The sequence below is a fragment of the Pungitius pungitius genome, chromosome 12 (assembly GCF_949316345.1).
Source record: "Pungitius pungitius chromosome 12, fPunPun2.1, whole genome shotgun sequence".
In the NCBI taxonomy this organism is placed as follows: domain Eukaryota; kingdom Metazoa; phylum Chordata; class Actinopteri; order Perciformes; family Gasterosteidae; genus Pungitius; species Pungitius pungitius.
This window is the reverse complement of record NC_084911.1, coordinates 11,657,354-11,683,808: the sequence shown is the minus strand read 5'-3', so window position 1 is coordinate 11,683,808 and position 26,455 is coordinate 11,657,354. Positions and strand designations below refer to the sequence as shown.

At 45.1% G+C, this 26,455-nt stretch overlaps 1 protein-coding gene across 1 annotated transcript in view; it reads right to left on the bottom strand.

Moving 5' to 3' along the window:
- plekhh3 (pleckstrin homology, MyTH4 and FERM domain containing H3) overlaps positions 1–23,464 on the bottom strand; it is a 28,359-nt gene extending 4,895 nt beyond the window's left edge. The window contains exons 1-10 of the mRNA XM_037477539.2: positions 22,856–23,464; positions 18,024–18,079; positions 11,497–11,588; positions 7,684–7,866; positions 6,506–6,663; positions 3,977–4,100; positions 3,070–3,367; positions 1,129–1,336; positions 848–975; positions 182–302 (exon numbers count right to left, since the gene is read on the bottom strand). Coding sequence (XP_037333436.2) covers positions 182–302; positions 848–975; positions 1,129–1,336; positions 3,070–3,367; positions 3,977–4,100; positions 6,506–6,663; positions 7,684–7,866; positions 11,497–11,588; positions 18,024–18,079; positions 22,856–22,987 — 1,500 coding nt within the window. The 5' untranslated portion in view covers positions 22,988–23,464. The remainder of the gene's footprint in view (positions 1–181; positions 303–847; positions 976–1,128; positions 1,337–3,069; positions 3,368–3,976; positions 4,101–6,505; positions 6,664–7,683; positions 7,867–11,496; positions 11,589–18,023; positions 18,080–22,855) is intronic.
- Positions 23,465–26,455: the final 2,991 nt, after the last annotated feature.

The window sequence follows — 26,455 nt, the reverse complement described above, 5'->3', positions numbered from 1 at the left end:
CAGGGCAAAGGTCAAAGTGAGACCAAGCCAGAAAATCTTCGAAAGATCATAATCCAATGAAATGTGAGGAATGAGTCACTGCAGAATGAAGTGGTATCTCATTATCAACACTGAAATGTCCTCCCATAGCAAGACATTCTCCAAGGAGGGCCGTTCAAGGTCTAGAGTTCTGCTACATTACCTGCTCATAGAGGAAAAGATACTCGATACTGTCCACCGATATGCTGTCAGCATCCAACAGGCAGTAGAGCTTGAAACACAGTTTCCATTGGGAGTTGGACTCTGACTCTTTGGTGGCGAGGCTGCACAGAGGAGACAGACAGGGAACAAATGTACAAATGGTTGAACAGGAAGGAAATGCTTGGATGTTACAAGTTACATGCTGTGAGGGCACAGGCGCCACAAAAACCCTTTTGTTTCAGCTGGTGCTATTATTGTTTCATTTAAGACTTTATCATTTGAGACTTTGCCTGATGTCAAACAAATGACATCAGCTTCACCTTTGCTACCCAGCGACTGACTGGCTTTGATCACAGGAACAGTGACACGGGTCAAGTTTCCCGGTAAGGTGTCTTGTTTGACCCACAGGACCAGACAAGGTCACCACTTATCAAGGATACTGGATAACGCTCAGCATGGCGGTTGGACTGGCGCAGATAAATATACAATCCGCCGCTCTGTTGGCATTCATCTAACGAGTGACACACAGATAAGAGACGGCAGCCAGACGGAGACTAGATGTTTTGATAGTGGGACCGTCTGCTTGGTTTTGTTGTGTCTGACGTCCCTGCTGTGTCTGTGGGGGTTTCTGTTTTACAGGGTGCAGATTGACATTGACTTTTCAAACCTGGTCAGGATATCTGCGATCAGAGCGCCGCCAGCGACCGGCTGTTCCCACAATGCACTCTGCTCGTACAGGGAAAACGTGTTTCTGCTCTCTTGCAGGCCGAGCTTCTCCTGCATCATTCGAACCACCTGTGGGGGGGGGGGGGGGGGGGCGTTGAAAAGACGGGACGGTTATGCAAATGTTTTAATTGTACAAGTGAAACACAAAGGATAAGATTGAGAAAGTTGTGCTATGAAGTGGAATACAGTGGCATGTGCGTGTGCGTGTCTGTGTGTGTGAACCTCATTGGCGGTGGTGTGCGAGCTGATGTAGAGCTGGCAGGATAGCGGGCCAGGATAGTGCACAGTGCACAGCATCTCCTGTCGGCTCATCAGCATCTGGATCTCCTCCCAGGATGGCACACACTCCCGACACTTGGTCTTCTCCAGAGCCTCGCTGATGAAAGACGCGTAGTTATCCATTTCAGACTCAGGACTCTGGCTCTGGATCCTGCAAGAAAGAGGGTGTGTGTGTGTGTGAGAGCGCATTTATACATCCTGGAGATTCGCCAGGAGAAATTATATTCAATGCTTAAAAGGCAGAACTTGTTAATGCTCGAGATGTTAACATTGATTTAAAGTCTGTAAAGTGTAATGCCGTGATTATGGACTTTGCGTCATCCTTTTGATTCAACAAAGTTCTTTATTTTTCTTTGAGCTGGCAATGCTCGAGAGTCAATGAGGCGAGGAATGACAAATGTTCACGCTTTAGCTCTTAAGACTTAAAAGGCTCAACATCCCTCAATCCTTTAAAGAAAAGGAAAACTGCAAAGAAAACATGTTTGACTTTGGGTAGTGCACGAAACAGGAAAAAGTGTTTCCGCTCCTGCGAAACGCAGTGACCCGCAACTTCCTCCCAGCGGAGTGTGCAGGAGTGGTAGGTGAGTATGTGCGTGCAGTTGTTTTAAAAGAGGGGACCCGAAGGCAGCGGACACAACAAGCTCCAAATGGAGCTTGAAGTGTCACACACTCTGCGCCGTGTGAAAGGTGTGAAACGCAATCTGACGGAGCCATGAGCTCAGCCCCGTCAAGACAAAGTGGAAATAGGAAGGAAACAATCACAGTACCATTGTCTCAAAGAACACAAACAGAGGACAGAGGGAGGGGGGGCAAAGAAGGAACTCAAACATTCTGCCAGACATAGAGAGGCCCTCTCCCTCCCTCCAATGTCTCGCTCTCCCATAACTATATGGCCACAGGGCAGGATTTACTCTGCTGAAACATAATTACGAATGTTCCACTCGGTTTGCGTGATCCTTTCTATACCCTCCCGATTTCCCCCCTCTCTGCTCTTTCCTCCTTTCTTGCCCCCCCCCTGCCCCCCTCCTCTGCTTTCTTTCTTCTGGCCAGTTCTCTCTGACAGCAGACATTCCCTGGGGGGTTTTCTCAAGGGTCTGCAAGAGCGGAGGAGGGTTTCTGGGCTTACTTCCCAGCTCCAGTCTTAGTTCTGCCCAGCTGCAGCCTCAGCACAGATCCACACAGTGAGAGGGTGCGTGAGAACGATGGCAATACGCTTGACAACACACGGGCAGCGAGTTCCACAGTGTCATTATGAATCCCCCCATCGCATGCAACTGTTACATTAGTGTTATATTAGGGGGATACCCATTACAGACATATAGATAGAACATTCAGGAGCAGCAGAGGAGCACCGTCAATAGCTTAAGACTAGCGGCCAAATTAGACCTGTGAATGCGGCCCTAAAACACTGGATCTGTCTGGGGAACATGCTAACAATGTGAAGCATATCACGCTACTGCATCTAAACTGGTGGTCCGTGGTGCTGGCGCCTGCTTTTTGTGTACTGTCTAGACCCCGCATTTCTCCCTGCTACTGATTCACCCAGCATGCAACCTGTTCCCTTTTCAGGAATAACATCTGGGTTTACTGTTCTTATCCATAACTGTGCAAATTCGTTTTCATTAATATAAAAAAGCAAAAACACGTCAATATTATGACTGCGGTTTGTAGTACTTTAAGCTGTGAACAGAAAGTGTTTTTCTTCATTTCTTCATTAAGTCATGTTTCCCATTGAGATTAGAAACAATTAGAAACAAGAGCATTTTGCATTTGTTAGAGGATGAAGTAAACAGCTTTTGCAGGATTCAATCCTATTCACATATATTAACATTAATGTTAACTGTATTACATCCCCACAACGTAAGAATCCCTTTAGGATCTCACCTCTTCAGGTGGAATCGCAGGTACTTGAGCACAGTGGGCCCAGGCCGGAAGGTGCAGCTCATGCAGGTGAGAAGCTGCCAGTAGCGGAGGTGTGCGGCAGTGTACGGGGCCGGTGTGTAGCTGTTCTGCTTCACTAGCTGGCAGTAAACCTCATCCCGGAGAGGCCGCAGGTCCAGGCAGGTCTGCAGCACGCCCTGGATGATGGGAACCGGCTCCCGGGCCGACTCCAGCTGCTGCAGGCAGTTGAAGAGCTTCACGGCCTCTTCGCGCACCGAACCATAGCCTTTCCCACTGTGGTCTGCAGAGAAGAGGAGCCATACAACATTGTCTCCTACTTGTATTTCTTCATGTTTTTATATTATCTTCAGTTTCTGTATGATACTAACAAAATGTTGTGTAAATGCAAACGTTTAAGCTATAATACCATGGTTTATTAAATAACAATATATTATTTATTACATTCTCTAATATTGTATTATTACATAGTATTGTATAAGTTGGTGTTATCTTTTTGTTTTCTGATGTATTTGCACTTGTAATACACAAAGACCTAAGCCAAGACCTGTGCTGCATTGCATTTTGCTTAACGCTTCCTCTGCGTAGTTCCAACAGAAACCGGATGATACACTCAGTGTCGCTCATTTTCTATCTACTATATACTACGAATACTATAACTTCATTAGAACATTAAAGCCATGTGATTTGGGATTTTTCCCCCAAATGAGACTTCCTGCCGGGGAGATGAGAGCACAAAGCACAGCTGGAACCCATGTCTCATTACACTGAAAAGGAGTTTCGAAACCGTTGCAAATATTGACATGTGTCAACACTTCAATACTCTTGACAATACTACTGCAACTTCAAACAAGCGTTGATAATATGTGATGGGTAGAAATTCACTACTTACATGTGTGCTCCAGGCTGCCGTAAGGAAAGGCCAACAGAGGAGCATACAAGGGTCCCTGGGTGTACTTCAAGATGGGATTGTGCTGGTAGATGTGCTCCACTACCTCAGGGTTGAACTTATTCTCCTAGAGCATACAAGTGAAGAACTTTGTGACGATAATATCAAAAGACACAGCAAAGAACAACTTTCATCTTCCACTCAGCATGAGTGCAGCCAACCTGGGAAGCAAGTCAGTGAGCGGGTGATTGAGTATGTGTGTGTTGTCTGTCTGGGGTGACTGGGGTCAATATGACCAGGGTCACAATTCAGCTCTGGCAACTTTCAAAGCAGCACGAAGGTCAAGGGATGACCCGGCAAACCCCACTAGCACGACTGACACGTTGCATTTTATCTGTTGGTGTCGATGAGTTTAGTGTGCGCACGTTGGAGTCTTTCTCTGTCTCTGTGGACGCATGCCTTCCAGCGGCCCAGATGGCTTCAATGCTACTGCCCTCCGGCACCTGTTGCTCATTAGTAATGTTACCACTGCTCTGGCTCTTTTCCGTCTCTGCACACCCTCAAACCAGGCGCCCTTTCGCTCTGACTACGGGGCAAGCCCGCTTTCCCCTCAGTGGGGTAAAGTTGACACATTCTTCTGAAGTGCTTGGTGCACAACAGTGACAGGCTTGTCTGTTTGAAAGGTGGGAATAAGCTTTGGATATTGTGCAGCAGGTTACATCGCAACTTTCCAGATGTAATTCATACACTACACGTACATGGCTAGCTTGATAGGCCGTCTCTTATTTCCTTTGATCTCCTCTTAAAGCATGCAGTAGTTTGACATTTTGCGAAATACACTTATTTTCTTACTTGGCAACGGCTAGATGTGAGCACTGAGACCATTCTCAAGTCTGCATGCTCGATATGAAGCTACAGCTACACGATTTAGCGTGGCACTATAACACAGAGACTGGATGTGGTGAAACATCTAGCATGGAAGCCTAGTTCCATGTTCCAGTTACATGTCTGCATGCTACGCTGCACACGTAGCATGCAGACATGTGACCGGTATCGACATTCTCGTCTAACTCGGCAAGAGAGTGATAAAGCAAAAGATTACGTTTGACATATTTCAACTTGAATATTGTCATTTCAATCATATATATGATGACATTATTCCCACAGAAGGAATTGCTATGATCTGGTGATTACAAAAAAAGTTACTTACAAGGGAAGTAAAAAGAAAACAAGCGGCCAGAAGATAAATCACAAGGCTAATTTATCTAAAGAACTTCCTTTTTAAAAGCAAAACTGTGTGAACCTAAACCTGATAGTATCTTAGTGCACAGCTAAATGATAGTACCCAAGAGTATGGCCAGGAAGTCTGCATGTTAGATATTTACAACATTCTAAGTAGGCTTATTATTTCACACTTTGTCCTTTGTCTTTATTTTTAATATGATGTGAGATTTATTATAGAGCAGTTTAGCCATGTAATCCCTCTTTCAGATGTTCTCCCTTTTTTCCTATTTCACACATGGCCTCTGGGTGAAGGACCATGGCCAACACTGCACTCTGCTCTCACTTGTGTCTGTGGTTGGAACATGAATCAATATTTCAAAAGATAAGAGACCGGCCCTGGTCACACAAAGCCTCTCCTGTTCATTCTGTCTTTGATTTCTGTTCCAATGTAACACTCAAGAGCGGAACTACATTGTAGAAAGTGGGCCTTTGTGTAAAAGTGAGAGAGTGAGCAGGCAACAGTCTGCAGGACAGTCTGAGAGATAAAAAGACAATAAAGGGAGCAAAACAAAGAATGAGGTGCACTTTAAAAGCAGCCCCACTAGGCTCGTCTTAATTACAAACTTGGCCCCTCCTGCAAGGCGGACAGGGCCAGACTGAGGCAAGCAGATTAACCACTTTCTTTCAGATTAGAGACTCTCGTTGGGAGATTACCGAGACAGGAGGCCAAGCAAAGGACTGCTTATCTGGCCCTTCTGCTTTCAGCCCTCCACCTTCTTTGCCAAAACTGCCTCCTCTCCTCAGGGGCTGCGTGTTGAGTCATCTGTCTGCTCAATGAGATTCCAGCATGCTGTGTTCTCTAGCAACCGCTAGTCTAAAAATATGGATGTCCCTTATAAATAGACATCACTCTCCTTCCGTGTGAGGAGAAGGCCCAGCAAAAAGCACCCTATTCAAATTCCACCCATCAAATTAGCTAATTTGACATTAATAATTAGTAATGTAATGTAATAAATGATTTATCATTGCACAGCAAAAAAAAAGAAAAATCCCACCCATCAAAATGTTCTGAGCACGCAATAACAAAATAACCTTATCTTGAACTGACCTTTCTGATTCAGGTCTGTTATTGTGTCGCGTCCCGGTGCGGTGGAAATAAGATGAGATCATTGAGGAGAAAAGGGCAGGCGGAGGAACCTTTGGACTCAAGGGCTACTCAAAGGCCACTTAGTTTCAATGGTAACAGAAAAGAGGGGAGGATAAACAGCTAGTGTGTGTGTGTGTGTGTGTGTGTGTTGCATGGCCTACCTCTATGTCTCGAATCAGGAGCTGTGTAGGTGTCTCTAACGGTGCTTTGGTGTCAATGATTTTCTGGATGGCACATGCCCAGTGCACAGCCTCGTTAAAGTGCTTGCTGTACAGCCTGTAGCAGTGCTTTCGGCCATAAACTGTGATGCTCCAGTGGCCTGGAAGAAACACAAATAAAAACATTACTTGAAATTCAATGTGCACTTCATATGAAATAAGTAAATCAGGTAGAGATCAGGGAAATGATCTCTGCACGGGACACCTGACATGACGGGTACAAATCCCTCTACCTTCTACTTCCTCTCTCGGTTTCAATGACAATCAAAACTCATCCTGACTGGAACCTGAGATCATGTCATAACCAAATAATATCCAGTGTTCCATCATTGCGCTAGAACACAAGTGTCACACCCGACATCAATATTCCACTTAGATAAAAACTAAACAAAGGCACACTTCCTCCTTGTGCAGAGGAAGTATTAGATGCAACCCCTGCAGCCTGGCCTGGTCTGCAGGGCCCTCGGCTGTAATCTGCCTTTCCTGCTACGTGATTTGGTACACAGAATTATTTTACATCTGAGATTATGACATAGTGATGTGGCCTACTATGAAACAATGTGGTGCCCTTACATTAACTCTGCTGTAAAGTTTGAATGATGTCAGAGATGAGCTCTTAAGGGGAACTAATATCACATGGTAAGCACCTGAAGATACACAGAGGAAGTAAATGTGTCATGAAAATTTCTCGATGATTTAGGAGGAAGTTATTCCGTAGTGAAACACCAAAAAGTCACTTCCAGTCCAGTCCAGAAAACTGCCCTGGTGCATTGAGATGTTTTGGTTTAAACAATGGTGGGGACATTTTAAGCGTTTTTGGTGAAATACAGCTTTGAAAAATGACAAGTCACCCCTGCGTCTCTTCCCGTACAGGAAACTTTCCTCTGTATTCTCGTAGTTTTCTGTTTCTCTCATCCCAACAAGAGAAGATGGAAACCCCCGTTGATTACTCAGAAGTTTCTGAACCAACCTTGAGCCTTGAGGACCGAACACAGCTGGGGCCTCCTAAACTTTCTCCAAACTACTGCACTCATGGTTAACGGGAAAGGAAACCACATGAAGTCGCTTTCATATTGAAAAACAAACAGACCCCCACATCAGCCGGCCTGAGTGCACCTCACCTGTCTCCTTGTATGTCTGCTTGTCTGGCCAGATGACCGAGCAGAGGCTGGTGAGGACCAGCGTGCCCAGGCGGCGGGCTCCTTTCTCTGGTCCGCTGTAGTAGTCGAGGGAGTCCTGGCTCAGTGCGAACCAATACCGACGCTGCTTGATCCAGTTTCCTCGCACCTCCCGCAGCAGCCACCCTAAAATAGATGCACAAATGTAACGTATGACAAGGTCATAAAGGAAATAACACAGTGGCAACTACATGATCATTTCATTAATTGGTTTGTTGAATCATTCATTGCCATAGATTTCAAGGACCCAAACATCTATGATTGAATGTTGACACGGCCCTCAACATATACATGAAGGGTGCAAACAACAGCAACAATGCTGACGGAGCTACCAGTGGGGCAACTGGAAAGTTACACTTCCGCAACAAGTCTGTGGGTTGGGACGGTGATATCGGCTATAACCGCAAAATGAGCGAAGTGTAAATGTCGGCGGCACACACAGAGGAACTCATTCACACGCAGGTGGACCCGCTGCGTTTCGACGAAACACAGGAAAACCCAACAAAAACATAGCGAGAGAAACTTCAGTCTCAGGTAGACATTAAGCCAGTATTTATTTACATAGCAAATACATGTTTGCTTCTCGAATAATGACCTGTTTTAAAATGCAGCACCTTTAACCCATACTTCAGGCACGCCCTCTACTCGGCTTTGAGACAAATCTCTACGTACATATTAACTACCCGCCAGGAATGGCCTTTTCCTTGAAAGCTCTGGGTGGTAGGTGGGCTCGTCATAGAGCTACTAAACCAGTGCTGCCACACCATGTCTTCACTAAGAATAATCCCCAAGGCATGTAATTGTCCATAAATTTTGCAACAGTCTGTATCTGAGAGCCTTGTTGGGGGAAATAGTAGGGGATAAAAATACAGCCAGCTAATGGCATAGGCATTACGGCCCGCATGCAGCCAACATAATTACCACTTTAGAGGTTGACAGAGAAAAGGAGAGAGAGAGATAGAGAGAGAAATGCACTGGAACAGTGTGACAAAAGAGAGTAAAGCAAGCTCATAAGCCTGCCCATTGGTCCTGCCAGGCCCGGCTCTACTATGCAGGACTGTTATGTTCCCAAAGTCCTGAGCGGTTTTGGAAAGACTGCAACAGTCCAGATACGCAGCAGTAAACTCTTTTTCCCTCCTCAACTATGTGTGCAAATTGTTCCCAATAAATACTAAATAAACTTGCTCGGAAGACTTCTGTCCAGATGCCGCCCCTGGAGTAAAAGCAGAGAGAAGAGGACTGAAAGAGTGCCAGTGGGGGTCAAAGTTCATCCGGAGGACTAGAGGAGAGGCAGGCACAGGGCATCAGCAGGCCACCTGGGTCGATTCCTGGCAGGGTTGGACTATCTGCTGGGGCAGGGTTGTGTATGCACATTTGAGAGGGGGTTCTGAAGTAAGAATTGGGCCCGGAATGTTCAATTCTTACCCTGTGAAAGTGACAATGAAGCCCGGCTAGCATCCCAGCTTCCTCTGTGGTTAGCAAGCTGTGTGCCACCTGTCAGACGACTCTGCCCTCACTTATTTCCTGTGTACTTTCATCGCCCCCTTTTCTTCTCCCTCCCTGTTTTCGTCCTTGCCTCAAATAGGTTTTCCCAGGCAGTGCAAATCCTCCACTGGCTCACTGCTACTCCGAAATAAAAAATAAAGAGAGAGGGGGGAGGGAGGGCCCCTGGGGTGGGGGGGGGGGGGGGGGGGGGGGGCGAAAGCTCAGCCTCTCGGGCTATGTTTCCTGTTTAAGAATGCTTCTATATGATACAAGTGGAAAGTCTGAACCTCACCCAATATAGCTTAAAGCAGAAACCCCTGGAGGTATTTAACACCACATCAGAGGGTGGAGCATCAAAACCCACCATGATATGGATAAATAAAAACCATGAGGTAAGTTGGGCTAAGCTTGCTGACAGACTTGATGTGTGACAGGGGTCGGGGTGGAGGGGGGGGGCAGACAAGCTGACTGGGTGAGGGAAGGGCATGCCTGCTACCTTGACGCCTCTGTCACAGACATGGGACGCCCGACATATGCTGCTCTTTTTGGAACTGTAAACAGTGCAATAAGGAAAGGAAAAAAAGAAAGACAGACAGTGAGAAAGAGAGAGGAGCACAGTCCTATGTACACCTCTCTCATGGTCTCCCATCTGGATCCCATCTCTGTGGCCGGCTAATGTCTCCCCTGGGGGCCACGGCTCACATTTAATTTGTTTCATTTGTGACCCCTGACCCCGAATGCCCCGGACTCTTTAAAACAGATTGTGCAAACCATTTCCATAGCTTTACTGCAAACCTTGTGTACTGAATACCTGTTCCTTTAAATTATATATTTTTTAATGAAATGTATCCATTGCAAATTATAAGTCACCTCCCCGCAAAGTTTAATTTAAAAATGTGATCATTCGAAAAGCTGCAGGCATATGCAGGCCTGCGTGTCACTGATAACTCAATCAACAGGATCAAATCAAAGAACTATTTTTAAACATTTTCCTCCGAACTTTCAAGTGTGCCCCCAAAGCCATTTAAGTAGCTTGCTTCAGGTTGTGTAAGAACAATTTAAAATCAGTCAAGACTTATTTATATTAATACTGGTGACAACAAAAAATTTGAATTTCACCTGGATTTTTAGATCATTATATTTTGGAATTCAACATTTGTCTTTTAAATCTAAGGAATTATAAATTGGACCTGAACTTTCATCGTCCACTTTTGGATCAAACAGCACGAGAATCTCTGCAATCTCTCTAAACAGCTCATTTGGACTGTTAATCCTCAAGGGTACATCAATAGACCCCCGTCTTCTTAAGATCTCTTCCTGGAATCACTCCACGGGTTTCACAATGCGTCCTCCCACCATTGAACTATATCTGCAGTGTTTGAGACCTATTTTAGATACCGGGGCATCTTAACTCCTATGCACGCTCAACATGTCCTGCTGAAAATAAGAAAAGTTGAATGGAGAAATTGTTGGAAAAATATCATTGTGCACATGAGAGGGATTATCTAACACCTGGAGGTGTTGTGGGGACTGTATAATAGCAAAGTCATTTAATCAATGGCCTTAGGAAAGGAGCTGTCTGCTGCTTTCCAGGTAAACTATTCTCCTCAGACAGCGAGGCAGGAGAGGAGAAGGCAGCGAGGGAGGGGCACTAGCCAGGGGTGCATAGTAACTGCTGTCAGAATTAGGCGACCTAACATCATTCCTAACAGGACGTAACTTATCCAACTGCTGGCATTTTACTGCTGCCTTTCAGAAGCAGGCCCGAGAGAAAAAAGATAAAACAGAAATATCCTATGAGATCATTCCTCAAAAGCACCAGACATGCAAGATGGCGCTGCTGATGCTACTGGCAACCCTGTCATGAAGACAGAGAGGGACATGGGAAGAGCGGGAGCAGCTGTGCCACATGTGGCCAGAGAGGAGCCTGGTTCTGTGCTCTACTAACAGAGCTTGTTAGATTATTAGGGGAAGGAAATATGTACTGCATGTATACAAAAAGGAGAGAGATTTGAAGTTAGTCTGTTCTGTCGGACCAGCAGTCCGCAACGAAAGCCCTTTTACAATTTGCATTAAGATATGTATAAAAGCCATTTGCATTTAAGAATCGTGGACCATTAAATGTTTTGCATTTTTAGTAGAATAATTAATTGCCATTCAAAATCAATTGACTGACTGCTATTGTTTGAACTGTATGACTCACCACAGCTGAACACGGCAGGTAGGTGCGTTCAGGCGATGGAAGACGGAGAAATGACTCATGTGACTCACCTTTGACCAGCAGTTCAGGCTCTTCCTCCAGGCCCATCTTATTCTTCTCGATGATCAGACTCTTCATCTCTGACACCTCTGACACAGTGTGCCTGTGTAGATGAGCAGAAGGAGTAAATGTAAATAACTCGGCTTCACCCCTCAACCCTTCCCCTGGCTACCCCCCTCCCATTGGACAGCTAACCGGCCTGGAGACACACACAGTACACCCCCCAGCCCCACCCCAACGGGACACCGTGCCAACCACGGGCCTCTCTGAAACTCATAGGTGGGGGGCCGGTAAGGGGGGACTGGAAGAAGGGCCGTGAATATCTGTCCTCCAGCGGACTCCCAGCGTCCCCCTCTAGCACCACGCAAACACACACACACACACACACTGATGCATGCCACGCCGCTGTGGACAGCTCGTCTCTCTTTTATCACTTTGGCCCGCCGCGCAGAACCAGCCACTGAAAATAAACGTGACAGAGAGACGCCGGCCTGACTCGCAGCCAGCCAGCTCTCACCGGTCAGAGGAAGGCAGGAGGTTCAAGAGGTCACAGCCTTGGAGGGTTGAAACAAAAACCATTAAAAAGACTTGTAAATCTATTGAACCGCTGTCCTTTCTTCCTCTGTTTGGTGCCTGGCGAACACATGCACAGCAACCTCCATATGCTGTGTCAACATCAGGTCAGGTAAGGTTGTGGAATAAATCAGACTTTGTTATCTCAGGCCAAGGCCCGTGTTAAGTGTATTAGAGTGCTTGTGGGCTTTATCTCTCTCCCTTTATACATCTAATTGCTTGTTTATTTTCTCCATTTCCTGGGTCTAATTAGCGTGTACAAGGTACAAGTGACAAACCCCTTCGTAATTCCTTCCTTCCTGTCCTCATCCTCCTGCTGGGATCATTGCATATGAAAGGAACCAAGCCCTCCGTCCCAGGGACATTTAACCTGCTGATTTCAGTTCTAATTGATCTGGAAACTCTGGCAGGTTCCTCCTCACGGAAGCCAGCAATAATCAATACAAAGTACATATATAGCCTTATCCTTTTCGGCTCTGCTTACATGACTGCAGAAGCCGTTTCCTTTCCTTTTGAGTGCTCTGACCTGATCCGGTCTGGGCTATGGTTTATCACGTGGAACTCTGTGACATTACACAGCGTCCATTATGCTTGAATGCATAAAATGATCGGCATCAGCTTCTAAATTAGGCTCAGACATAGTGAAACCCAATATTGTCGGCCAATTCTTCTATATGGGAAAGTGAACTGCTTCAGGGCGTCACGTTATACTCAGTCAGGCTGTGTAACTAAGCGGGCTCGCCTGCGGCAGCAGCCTATGGGGACCTCTGACAGTCCGTGCATCAACACACCCCACTAATAGGCATTAGAATAAACACAGATATGTGACAACATCTCTTATTCGAGGTTGTTAAAATCACTGCTACCTAAAAGAGACATACACACAGAGAAAATCTAAATGTAGCATAAATCATAGCAGAATTTGATCTACGGAAAACTATGGCCCGACTGGAGAATATAGCCTGCCGTGCAGGTGTTTATGTTCCTTGGATTATTGCTATTGTCTCGGATAGGCTTAATTTTAGCATACACTAATATTACAACTAGGCTTTTCTTTTGTTTAAAGGTCGAGTGGTTCACATGGCTATGCAACATTTGGCTCTCTTGTGTGCAGATTTCTAATAATTATGGGCATTTTGCCATTCAGCTGAAGGGACCGTATCTTGCCGGCCCCATCTTCTCCCTCAAAAGTACTTCTCAGCACATTTACATTTACTACTCCTCTACGTGGCTTCAAAGAAAGAAAGATTTTGACTGATAGCGGCTCAAACTATCCTGACCTTCAATATAATTCAGGCGCAGCCTGTCCTAATGTTGTTGTTGGAGGCTTTGGATCTCCACAGCTGTCCAGGGGTTCTAAAACATCAACCTCCACTCATCCCCCACCAGCCTTCCACGCTACTGCCCCCACATTCCCAGAAGCCCCAGCAAAAGGCCGTGACGGCGGGCCTTTACTAGGCAACTTCCTGTGGAGAGCAGGAAACAATTTGACATGGGGATTAGACAGAATGGAGGATCGAGCTCTCTCAGAGAGAGTGAAAGAGAAGGCGAGAGAGGGACAAGTTGTGAAAAGAAGATTCAGAAAAGAATAAAGGAATATTTTCCAAAAGTGAAACCAAATCCATACTACATCTGAAGTTGGAGTAGTTGGAGTTGTGCGAGGGCAAATGTTAGAAGTCAAAGACTGTTTGAACTCAAGATATTGCAATATACCTGTACAAAGAACACACTAACAATATGGTTGCGACAACAGAGGAACACAGTAATTACTTCCTGAAAGAAAACAAGAAAGAGAAAACAGAAGAGCATATATTGGGGCAGCAAATAATAACAGGCCCACTGTTGTCGTCAGTTGCTTCAGTTTCTCTCAGTTTCTATTCAATTTAGTAGAATGCAAACTGTGATCAGTTCTTGTCAAGCAGCCTGCATACTGACAGTTTGATCCATCCCAATAAAACTAATAATAACATATTGATTCGCCAAAAAGACTTACATTACCCGGGAGATTTACTGAATACTACATGAGTTCACTAAATCCCATGTACTTGAAAGAGTGATAAAGGTGTAGATTGTCTCGCCCCAAACAGGTCTGACTAATTCAACAGTAGAGTAGGGGAGCTGTCAGTCAAGCACAGTCGGCACACGCCCACAGTCCTAACAAGAGCTGCAACATGGTGAAAGGACATGTGCGGCTCTAGGTAGTACACTTATTTTAAGGCTGTTAAGGCTTTTACTACCTCTGACATCCATCAGTTATGAGTAATAACTGCAGTTATTGTTGTAATATCCCAGGGCCAGGTTTGCTATGGTTGTTAAACCATAATTGGAAAACTATTCACACTACCTGTACGTGATTCAAAATTCATCAAAAATGTCTCTCCCTTTGGTGAAAATAACTCTGGTAATGGAAACGAACCATTGGAAAAATATCTATCTATCAATAACAAGTTTATTTGTATCTGGTTTCACTTGTTAATAAATACAGCCAATGCTCACTGTAGGAGAACTAGACAGTCTGAATAAATAGAGGTTTTCCTGTTTTTACCGTTCTCATGCAGCATTATTAAAGCGGGAGATTGATTAAATACTGTACATATTGGTCATCACTGCTAATGCGCACATTGTGTGCAGCCCTTTCATGGCGGTGACACAGTTAGAACCACAAAGTGTGAGCAGCACAATGAGTCGATTAGTTTGGGAGGGGTTATTTGATGGTGGCAGCTGGAGCCATGAAGAATTGATCTTAGTCAGGGGTCAAATGAAAATGTGCTAATTAATGTAAACGTTGCGTCCCTGCTCCGGGGCTTGGATGACCGCAGTGGAAACAGCGGAGACATATTCCGCCACACAAAGCGGGTCCTTCTGACCACGACAACATGCACAGTTGGAATAGTGACCCGTGTGTCACTGAAATACTTCAATTATTATTTATCTGGTCGACAAAATGTCTGGTCTGAGGATGCATCCTTACAAATGACCTCAAAACTCTCAAAGGGTTGATGAGCCTGGACAGCATTTAATCTGCACACAAATGCCTTTCATATATCAGGCTACACAGTTCATTAGAAATCAGTAAAGGCTGTAAGGATAAATAACCATATGGACAACTTTTAAAATACAGTGGGTCATACTGTAGCTCTACATAACCGGTTCCTCCTTGGAGAAATCCATTTCTCAAGTCTTGATCCCCTCCTCGCTGGCCGAAGCTGCACTGGTGGGAAAATGGGAATGTGGTGATTAAGACTAGGCCTATATGACCTCCTAGTTAAAAATATGCTGTTTACTCAAGACCACTGCCAAGATGCACTGGAGTAGGCAGAGGGGAAAAAGTAATGTTTTGACAAAAGGTAAAGGGGTAGAGTGGTGTCCATGACAGGAAGTCTGAAGGAAAGTGTGTTGATTAGGCCCTTTATGATTAAGACAGAGTGAGGTGTTAGTTGGAGGTTAATCTGATGGTGTGATTTAGTGAACTCAAACCTTTGGTATTGTTAACTATGCCAGATTGCAGTGGTAGGATGGATGGTTGACAGACAGGCCAACAGACACTCAGATAGGCTTCTCACGCAAACATCCACATGGTTCATGCATGCTCACACTCTTTCGTGGACACACACATACATATATGTATATATATATATATATATATATACAGTATATATATATGACATAAGTCTCTTTCATCCATTGCTGCAACAAGAATAAAAGGACTGTATGAAGAAATGTGAACGTCAACTTAGTACATGGTGAGAAAAGGAGATGTTCTTAATTGACGTTCCTTAATGTACAATTAGTGCTCTGTTCTCTGCCCCAGCTAGAAAAAACTTAAGAATCAGGAAAACAGTGATGATGTCAGACATGCCTGTGACCGCAAAAGGTCAGAGCAAACATATCTATTACAGGAACCCTGACATAGGCCTAACTAATATTATTGTTTCAAAAATGTTCAGCGTCCCTAGATTTGCCTTTACGGTAAAGTTTGGTAATGTTTTTAAAGGAAGGATTAATGCAGAACCATGCTTGGTTACTTTTGAGGCTGTCCATTATCTCAAAGCCTAAGAGATCCAATGTCAGGTCTTACAATTATATATTATATAATTATATAAGAGCAAAGCTTGTCGAATAAATCTCTAAAAAAATAGGCAATAAACTTTCCACCAAATGTACACTACTTTATTTGAGTGACGGTAAAATGTGTTGAACACATGCTATCTGTAATAATTCTTATTATATGAGGAAATCAATGAATAGAGTTGACTGTGTATGTGCCCTGCAGCTATGTCTGTGTAATACAAATCCTGTTAGAAGCCTCAAAATGCATAACACAGACAAATTATGTTAGGTTCACAAATGGAGGCAACAGGATGTAAGCATACGGTAAACAAAATACTTTGGTGACACCCAATTATAATTAGAACCATTCGAGCCCTCACATGTGTTTGTACCCACCTCTCTGTATCAACAGAGGCCGGCTACGTTCCCTCCCTTACCACATCATGCTGGCACCATGGTGAATTATCCAAGCATTACCATATTAACCTCAGTCTAGTAGGACAAACCAGAACCCCTCCAATGCATCACCATCAGTGTCCATCACTGGACAGACTTCAATGGCTCAATAAAAGTAAATCAGAGCTGCCCCGTCTGTTACTAGAGACTGAAGATGAAAGGATATGGAACCATTTGTCATAATGCCGGACTTTCTAGAGCCGGGATTGGCTTTTCCTCCACACAGCTTAAGTTCTGGACGTGTCCGGTCATTGGCCAGGTAATGACCACGCATTGCAGACATTAAACTCTGCCCTCTCGTGTGATAATCCCTGCCAGCCTTACAACACACTCCCTTTAAAACCAGTAGTTAATTAGCCCACGTGGCCTGGGGTCAACTCCACTATAATGTAGAGGTGACACACACCCGAGGCACACCTCTTCTAGGAGTGGTGCTGAGGTAGGACTGAGTCACCCTATCCAGTTAGACAGACTCCTTTTTCCTCCTTCTTTTACTTTCGCTCACGCCTTGAGCAATAGCAGAGCCCTGCAAGACTGACACTGAATGTCACATCTTCAGCTAGCTTAACTACAGCTCTTCCCTTGCCGAGGGCTGTCGCAGGCCGTCGTCTATTTATACGTGATAGTCCGACAAGTCGGCAGATGTACCGCAGAGATTGGAGATGAGGGAAGTGGGGAGTGGGGGTAACAAGGGCATGAAGCCAGCGACAGAGTGGAGCAGAGCCCGGCTACATCACTGTCTGAGATCACAGCCCTGCACTAATAGTCTGGATCAAGCCCTCCATGAATCACTCCTTTTCATTGGCACCAGCATTCACGTCTCAACCACATGACCATTTGAATTTCATTATTCAGGAGACGCATAGTGGTTCCTTGTAATGGGCAGTTTGAGCATACACACTTCTAACTAACAAAGTCATTGGATTTGTTGATCTGGAAGCTAGACACAGTTTTTATCATTGATTACAACATTCTAGGTTGAAGATTGACATATGATGGGCCAATGTGGCTAGTCAGAGTTTGATTAGAAAAAACCGACAACCACAATCCATAAGCAATTATAGTACCACTACAGCTTGGAGGTTATCGAAGCGAGCTCAAATGACAGTAGATATAATATATATATATATATATATATATATATATATATATATATATATATATATATATATATATATATATATATATATATATACGTATATTAGCCTGGAATGCTTGTATGTGCACACATGTGAGCATAAGGGTGGATTTGTGGTTAGGCACATGTGGCATGACTAGACATTTGAGGCGAGCCCTGTGAGAGAAACCATACTGTGAAGATGAAGGGAAAATCCAGTGATTGGCCTCATACCGACACATGTGCCTGTCGGGTGATACAGAACTCCCCATCATTTAGGAGGAAGTATGTGAGCAAAATAAGGAACTATTAACTAAAAAAACTGTTGCTATTCCTCCTTACCCGTTTGTTCCATTGGCCGTGAGAGTCGGTTGACAAACAGTCACTTCAGCTGGACTCTGTCAACAGAAGAGAGAGAGAATGGGGTAAATAGATGATAATGCAACACAAACAGCAGTCTGTCCTGAGGACTGGTCAACAGGTTGGAGTGAGCCCTCAATGGTGCGCCTTCAGTGGCCATGTTACAGTAGAGCGTGCAGCAGCCTTTCCTGGCAGCCTCAGCACATAGCTGCTCTGTTCCTGCAATGCTTGGCTTTCACATGCAAGGGGTGAACTGGTGGGGAGAATTATGGCATTGAAAACAGGCTCATTTAATATAGGAGTGGGGAACAGAGGAAACATTTGTGTCATAGCTGCTTGAACCCCCCCCCCCCCCCCCCCACACACACACACACACACACCCGCCCGCTCCCCTAAGTCATTTCTCTGAGAAGCGAACCAAAAAATCATGGTCTTTGAGATTGCCTTCATAACAGGAACTATTGCCTTCATCTTTTTGTAATGTCACAGGTTGGCTTTAGCTCGTTAGCTCGGTGAAAACAGGCAGAGAAGAAGAAAAAAAAAAGCCCCAGGGTCATTTAAAGAAAGCCATTTGTGAGGTGATATTGGGTTTTAGTGTAAATGATCACGACTGTAAGCCAGCCCCTCATATCAGATCGTACTCCCTCTCTCCTGGGCTTCAGCTTTGTATGGAATCTGGATTTAGTGCTTCCACTGACGACAAACGGGCCGGCCACTGGCATATCACAATCACAATCAGAAGCCATTTCTTCCACCTATGTTACACATAGAGGAGTTTGACTTGGTGCATCGGTGCCATCTAAGAATAAAATATAAGAATAAGAGAGATTGCAAGCTAATTTCAAGGGTGGAACAGGGTGGCGTTAAGCAGAGGACAGGAAAGGATGTTTCCTTTCACGACACTCGGGCCCCTGGAACACCAACCTGACCTTGGAAAACCCCATCAGACATCCGACCTTCCCTGTGTGCTATTTGGACAGAATCCCTGGTGTCCAGGGCGGCACTGTGTGTCCTGACCTTTTCTGTTTCTGTGAGAAACAGCCTTGAGCCAGCTCCTGCATCTGCCCCGGCCCAGCTCAGCGCTGTTGGCCAACCTGAAACTCTATCCAGGTCCGCTCGGGACCCCGTACAGTTCACACACCACACTTTACTACTGGGAAATCCAGCCTAAGTATAGTCCTGGCCATGCAAACAAAGTCCACTGCTTCTTTTTGGATTGGTCAAAAATATCAAACAAAACCTGCAGTGCAAATTTAGAAGCTAGTATAGAGTCAGTGTTTATTTATTCATTCATAAGGCAGATGGAATGCGATTTGTCTAATGTTTAACTCAGGGTGAGGTAACCCACTGTAAATGTCTAACCAGACAGGTGAGAATAACCAAAGAGAGTCAGAAAGCGCCTTATGAATGGAAGAGGGTGTTCATGGTATGTCTCCCTGAACCATAAAAGACTTAACCAACCCTGAAGCCCCGAAGGACATCATTCAGGCAGGCAACTAAAAATAACAAATCAGTACGAATCACATCAGTGTCTGCAAAGCCGTAAACCCCTGATATAAACTAATCCCAAGATCAATAACTTGGGGTCACGGAGATCGGGTTTGAATATTTCCAATAAGTCTTCCAGAAAAGGTGCCGATTTGAGGAGAAATAGCTGCTCGGTGGAACGGGGAGCAAGGATAGCGTGCGATGCAGAGCAAAAGCTCTCCCCTAGGAAGGGAAAGGGATGAATCACTCCAGACGAAAGCACAGTGCGGAGGGAAAGATGCCGTGATGTGTTCATTCCGTGGCCTACTTCCGCTCCCCACCCCCCCCCTTCCCCCTCGACTCCCATCTACTCCCTACCCCTCTCTCCCTTTCTCTCTCGCTCCCATTCAGCTCTCCCAAAGGGGCTGAGTAACCAGGAGGAAATGCTCTGGCTCAGCTAGTGTCGGCTTGAAGACCAGATGTGTGGCCTGGAGGTGGTGAGGCAGAGACGCAATGGAAACCAAACACAAACCAGCGTACCGTGACGCCTCTGAAGACAGAGGGCAGCAGCGGCGTTTAACAGGACCCACTCCCAAAAGGCCGGACTGTGCCCATTTGTTCCAAGGAACAGGATGCGGCACGGTGCGGAGGCATGGACTCTCAAGGGGTGGTAGTTAGTTTGTTAACGTGACTTAGCATTGGTTCAAAACTGAATAAAGATTCAGTGGGAACACGGAAAGAAGAGAGAATGACGGATGTCCTGTCCTAAAATAAGTTCTCTGCTGTCCCAACACTGGAGGCATTCAGCTCAAGTTTGACTGTTTGGGCAGCTGCTGGAGAGCAGTTTTCTTTGAATGAGGACTGTAAACATGCAGTGAAACGGTTCTGACAGGGCACTGTGCCTTGCAGGGCCAAGCCCACGAGGACGTCAGCACTGAGTCATGATTGCAACCTCAGTGAGAGAGAGTCCTACGCACCACGGCGCTCTCTGGCAGCGCGTTGGTAATCAACGCAGGAGATGGTGGTAACGATTTTGGATGTCTTGAACGAAGGAAACTCCTCCAGACCTGTGGGTTACTGTGGTCCACAGTGGCGGCAGCTGGAGAGAGGCCCACTAAATGAGAGTATTTCAATGCTGCGAAGCCCAAAACACACACGCACACACACGCACACATACGCAAGGCGGTCTGACCTGCTCTCTGAAAATGTGGCGCTCTGGTTAAACAATGGAACGCAGCCCTGAGCGGCTTTCCCTGGGACTCATCTCCAACCACATGCCCCACCTCCTCCGTTGCCACCATTGAAAGCCTGAACAGTCGAATACCTACACAGTTTAAGTGGAGGGACTGTGTGGTGAACAACAAACAAAGCTGTTGGACATCGGTCAGCTGATGATATTTGCTTTGTTCACAACGGTTCATCTGTGATTGTAATCATTGGCTCAGAGTGAACTGTCAACATACAATTACAGCATCCAGCATGAACCAGGGACACAGATTAAAAGGAAACAGGATTTGAGGAAGTGGATTCGTTCCCTGGAAGCAGGGAATCAATAATCAGTAACTTGAGAACACCTGGTTGCAACAAATAGTGGGTGGTCCGAAAGTACAGTTTACTTTGGCTTCTAGGTAAACAATGTGCGTCCTGTCACTGAGAAGTCATTGATAAACTTGAACAGGCCTAACATTGTGATAGATTAACAAAAGACTGTCGGGCAAATGTTTTAATCACATGCACGCATGCATGGACATATTTACGAGAGATCAATAGAACCGACACTCTAATCAGCGATGCAACACCACTGTGGGGAAGAGCAGCTCGAAAGCGATCTGAACAATGACACAGAAAGCCTTGCTTTAGGACATGTTCTTGTGTAGACATTTCAACCGCCCTCAGGACTGACAGTTCAAATGCAGCAGTATCAAATGGGACTCATCCACTAGAGATGCTAAAGGACATATTTTAATCATAATGTCTAGGAGCCCAAATAACTTGTGAACAATGCAATGAACAAATGTCCCACTTAGAGGAGCACAATACGTGCAGTTGAGCAAACGTGGAATCCTAATTAAAGATCCAGGAAAGTGGAAGGAAAAAGGAGATATCTGCAGCTCACTTCAAAAGCCCATCAGGCATCTCCATTGCGACATGTTACAGTGATCTCATATTGATCTGCTGTATGGAGCGCAGTTTGGTTCTTTTGGCCGGCAGATGGTACAGATGGTACATTACGACCAAGACGAGAATGTTTGCCAAGAAGAAGATTGCTACACACGATCACCTCTCTGGATACCCCTGAGAAACAGATGTTTCTCTTATCAGGCGGCTGCTGGTACGGTTAAATTTCTGTTGAGGCAATAACTGTGTAAAATGGATCTGTTCCCAACGTTTTCATGCATATCTCTGTGCTGTTGCAGCGGTTGGTTGAAGTGGACAAAAGGGTCAGTAAATTGATAAGAGGGATATTCAAGTTATGGCTCCAGGTAGATTACTTTCAATGAATACATAGACCTATAACACCATGTAACACATAATGCAAAATACAAATGTAAAGGGTGGAATTTAGAAGAGACTGTACATAAAGGTCTGTATGCTGGGTCATTTGGATAGAGCCTACCTCAATTCAAGGCAACAATGCCCCCTCACAAGTGGGTGGACAATGCTGAACTCTCTGTGCCTGATCAGATGACTAACATTACAGAGAAGACAAGGCCACAGTCTTATTTGCAATTGAGCGGACGGGGGACAAACAGACAGGATCACTTCAACACGTTTTTTTTTTTTTTTTACGGCTTGCGTCAGTGTCCGTGTGCGTGTGCGCGTGCGTGCGTGCGTGTGATTGCTCAATGTTGCCCAAGCCTCCAAGACCGTGCAAACCTAAACGTCAAGCTGGCCAGCAGCAGCGCTTCTCTGCATCCGTAATACAGGTCAGTATTTAACAAGTGTCCAACTCCCACAAATACACAGCCAGCGTGTGCAACTTCTAAGTATCTGCAGACAATAATGGCAACACAGTTTGCATGTCTTCTCAGCTCCAAAAACGTTATTACCTCGACAAAGCTATTATTCAAATCAAGAACTGAAACACATCCGGTGGCACAACACTGAAATCATGCGCCAGAAGATGAGCCTGCATTAGAAAAAGTTCAATGTATAAATAGGGGGCAGTTTTAAAGGCAGGTTGTTATAATAAAATATTAAAAAAACATATATATATAAATATATAATATATTTAAATATGTAATATTTAATATATATATATTTATTATAGATAATTATGATGCGAATTGTGTCTGTAAAGTATTAACATAGGAGTTCTAAAGTGCAGGTGGAGAATGTATTTTTACCCGTCCATTGGGAGTCAGGTCCTCCTTGTTGCGCAATTCAAACTCTTCCTCCTCTTTCTCCCCATACTCTCGTCCGAGCAAACTGAAGCCCTGCCTGCAGCACAGAAACCAGCAAACTCCTTGCAAAGGCATTCAAATGAGGTTTAGTGTGTCTTCTGCTGCTATCCAGGTCGGTGAAGTCAACATTCACCGCGCTGTTCTCTGCCGCAAGTAACTCCAAGAGCCGCGTGAGAGCGCGCGGGGCTCCCTCTCCATAGGGGTCCGCCGGGGAGGATGAAGGGCAGGATGAACTCAGTCCCTCCGTTCTCTCAGTAACTGTCCGTGACAGCAGTCATACTCGAGTGGAAACCAAAAGGGAAATCCACGCCAGAACTCGCTCGCTCGTGACACCTTTGCCGGTCCCTGGTTGAAAACAATTTCCCACGAACAAAGTACATCAAAAACCCATTTTTGCCCGCAAAATTGTCACTGCGGGTTGAAAAGGCATCAAAAGGCAAGGAAACGCGGCGGTGCTTATAACGTGTTTCTAAACACATAAACACAGAGAGGTGGAAACGCGCAGCTCTGTAAAGGACAAACTGACTTCTGAGCTTGGACAAAAGCGTGCTGCAGCTGGGACAGGATAGTGTGTGCGGGGGTAGACACGCCCCAGGAAACACACGTTTAAGCTGTGATTGGCTGGGCACAGACACTCCTCAGTCGAGCACGCCCATGGTACACGCCCCCCCCTCCCAACCCCCTCCTGCACACACTGCCAAAGCGTCACATGTCCTTTATTACAGTAGATGTTGGTAATTATTCCATCCTGAAAACCTGATATTCATTCCTTCATTAGTGCTCATTAGTAACATTTTAATAACAGCTGTAATACTGACATAGGAAGATAATCTAATAGAGAAGTTATACAATAACAACCTAGGCTAAAAAATATAAAAAGTCCCTTTAGGGCACTAGATCGTTACATATTAAAAAATATAATAAATGTTAAATGTTAAATATCATAATATAAATAATATATTATACACATTGAAGTATTGATATAATGCATAATTATTCTGACCATTTATTTAAGTAAAAAACCTGCATTCAAAATGATTTTTGCTCGTTTGTGATTTGTAAACATAAAGTAGTATTCTTATTCAGAATGTCTTATGGCAGTGTTGTTTCATTATTTTGCTATTGGATCAGTGCTTAAATGCAGTAGCTGGATTGTTTAATATGTATAATTGCATTATAATTCATGAACTGATCACATTTGTAAACTATTTTAAATTGTCGCTGGTACTGTACAACATGATTGAGGACAAACTTGTGTGAGGGGAGATCAGATATAATCTTGTCACGATATCATTAACTCCAGTGGTCTTTCATGCTCGCTTTCGATCTTTTCTACAGATATTACTTTCTTGTACTTTTTTTTCAAATTCTTTCAAATACACACATACACATGCATGACACACACTCCTCCCCCACTCAATCCTCTTTCACTTAGCTGAACAGTCTACAAAGGTTCGGCAGTTGAAGGAAGGAGGACTGGTGCTAAATCCAGACACGTGATACACCCAAACCCTTGTATAGGCAGACCCCTGGGCGCTCATGCTTAATTTTCCCTTAATATCCCTTCATTTCCCCTTCTCTGCATTGGGCTACCTCCCCCACAAACATCTCAGTCAGCTGGCTTTTACTGGTTCCTCACCAAAAAGAGCTCTTGGCTGCTGGTCCTTCCACTTTAATTTGATAGATGGGCTCCTCTGATTCAGTTATCCCCATAAAACACAAAACCCTGCCCCTTCAGATCATTTCGACTCTTATTCTTGTTCCCCAAGGGCTTTGTAAATCAGTGAAAAGCCTCACGGCTGCAACTTTTCAGCTGGCAGGTAGCATTATGAACAGTAATCATGACCTCCCTCACCGCATCCGAGCCACTCACTCAGTGTCAAGTAACAAACACACGGCCCCACATTTCAACCTCCAATGGTTACAGGAGATGAAAAAAGGCTATCTGCACCGATAAATCGAATGTAATTGACTTTATTGTAGCTTCCGTTACCTTTGACGTGTGTATACATTACAAAAGAGATAATATTTTCTTGAAAGTACAGCAGCCACGCCCCGCGTGCCTGGATCCACTGTGCAGTATCTGTCTCCAGGCCAGATCCGCCCTTTCCTCCCCCGTATCCCAAAACAATACGCCGGGGGCCCTTGCTGCCACGGACCTGGAGGAACATGTGTTTTATTTTTAGAGCTGACTCTCTCAGCCCACGCTCAGCCCTGCACCTGGTTTCTGAAAGAGTTGAAGTCAGTACAAATAAAATATCAGCACCACAGTCCAAAGAATCTGTCGAAACCATCAGCTAAATATCCTCGATCGATTTTTTCATCATTTAGTGAGAAAAGAAAAGAAAAGAATTGATATATTTTTTCTAATTTCTCTTCTCCCCCTACAGTTATTCTGTCTCGTTCACTGTCCTCCTCTCCCCCACCTCTGTCCTTCTCCTCCCCTCTTTCCAGGAGATGACACATGACTCTCCATTAACACGCACACACACACAAACACACACACACACACACACACACACACACACACACGCGCAAGATAACCTGATACAGTGTGTCAGGTTGAGGCACCAGATCAGGAGAAGGGCAAATTATTTGGTTGGGCTCCCAGAACACAAGCATGGCTGGATCGACTTGGGCCACATGAGAGGAAAGTGTAAAATCTGGAATACAATGTTATACAATGTGTTAATGCATCTTTTCCATTTAAATATATTCTCTTTTTAATCTACGGCTGGTCCTACCCACATCCTGGCTGCCACTCCTTGCACCACTGCTTGATGAAATTGGCGTGTGTGGTTTCCAACAGAGAAGCAGAGTAGACACAAGTTGCACATGTCAACTTGATCGGAAACAGAGCGGAGCACTGCAGCGTTCCCTCCGCTCTCTCTCGACCCTTCCCCTTTGAGTTTCTTCCTGCGGGATCCTGTTTCACTGCGGCCCACATCGCAGACACACTCTTATGTTGGTGGACCTGATTGATTGTCAACAGAAAGCGATGTGAAATGTAGTCTGTGAAATGTAGTCAGCCGAGGAGCTCCCTGCATGGTTCCCGTCTGGCTGGCTGGTGAGCATTCTGTTGGCGACGATTGATCAGATCTTTTGATATATGCTTGAGGAGCGCTGTGGCATTTATGGGTTTGAGGTTTGATTCGAAAATGAGCCTCCAATGGGGTCTGCGGGCACGTTCAGGACAGCTGCTCTGACTTTGGTGATCTGCACAAGTTTCTCTTTTGAAGACCAGCCCAAGGTCAGAGGTTATCTGACAACCTCAAGCAAAGGATTTAGCATAGGAACTGACCTCCAGCGACCCCTTTCCCAAAACTCAGACAGGATTTCCTGCCTGCTGTGTCCAGTTTTGGACTTACTCTCATCCTGCCGTGCCACCACCAGCCCAGTGTTTGTAAGTCCAGCAGAGAGTTGGGCTTTGGGTTTGGTGAACAGAGGACTGCTGTTTGACGGCTGTTGGCCTGTGTAACGGGATCGGGGCTGCTGCAGTCCTCTAACTAGGGAACCACTTGACCTAAAGTTCCCACTGTGAAA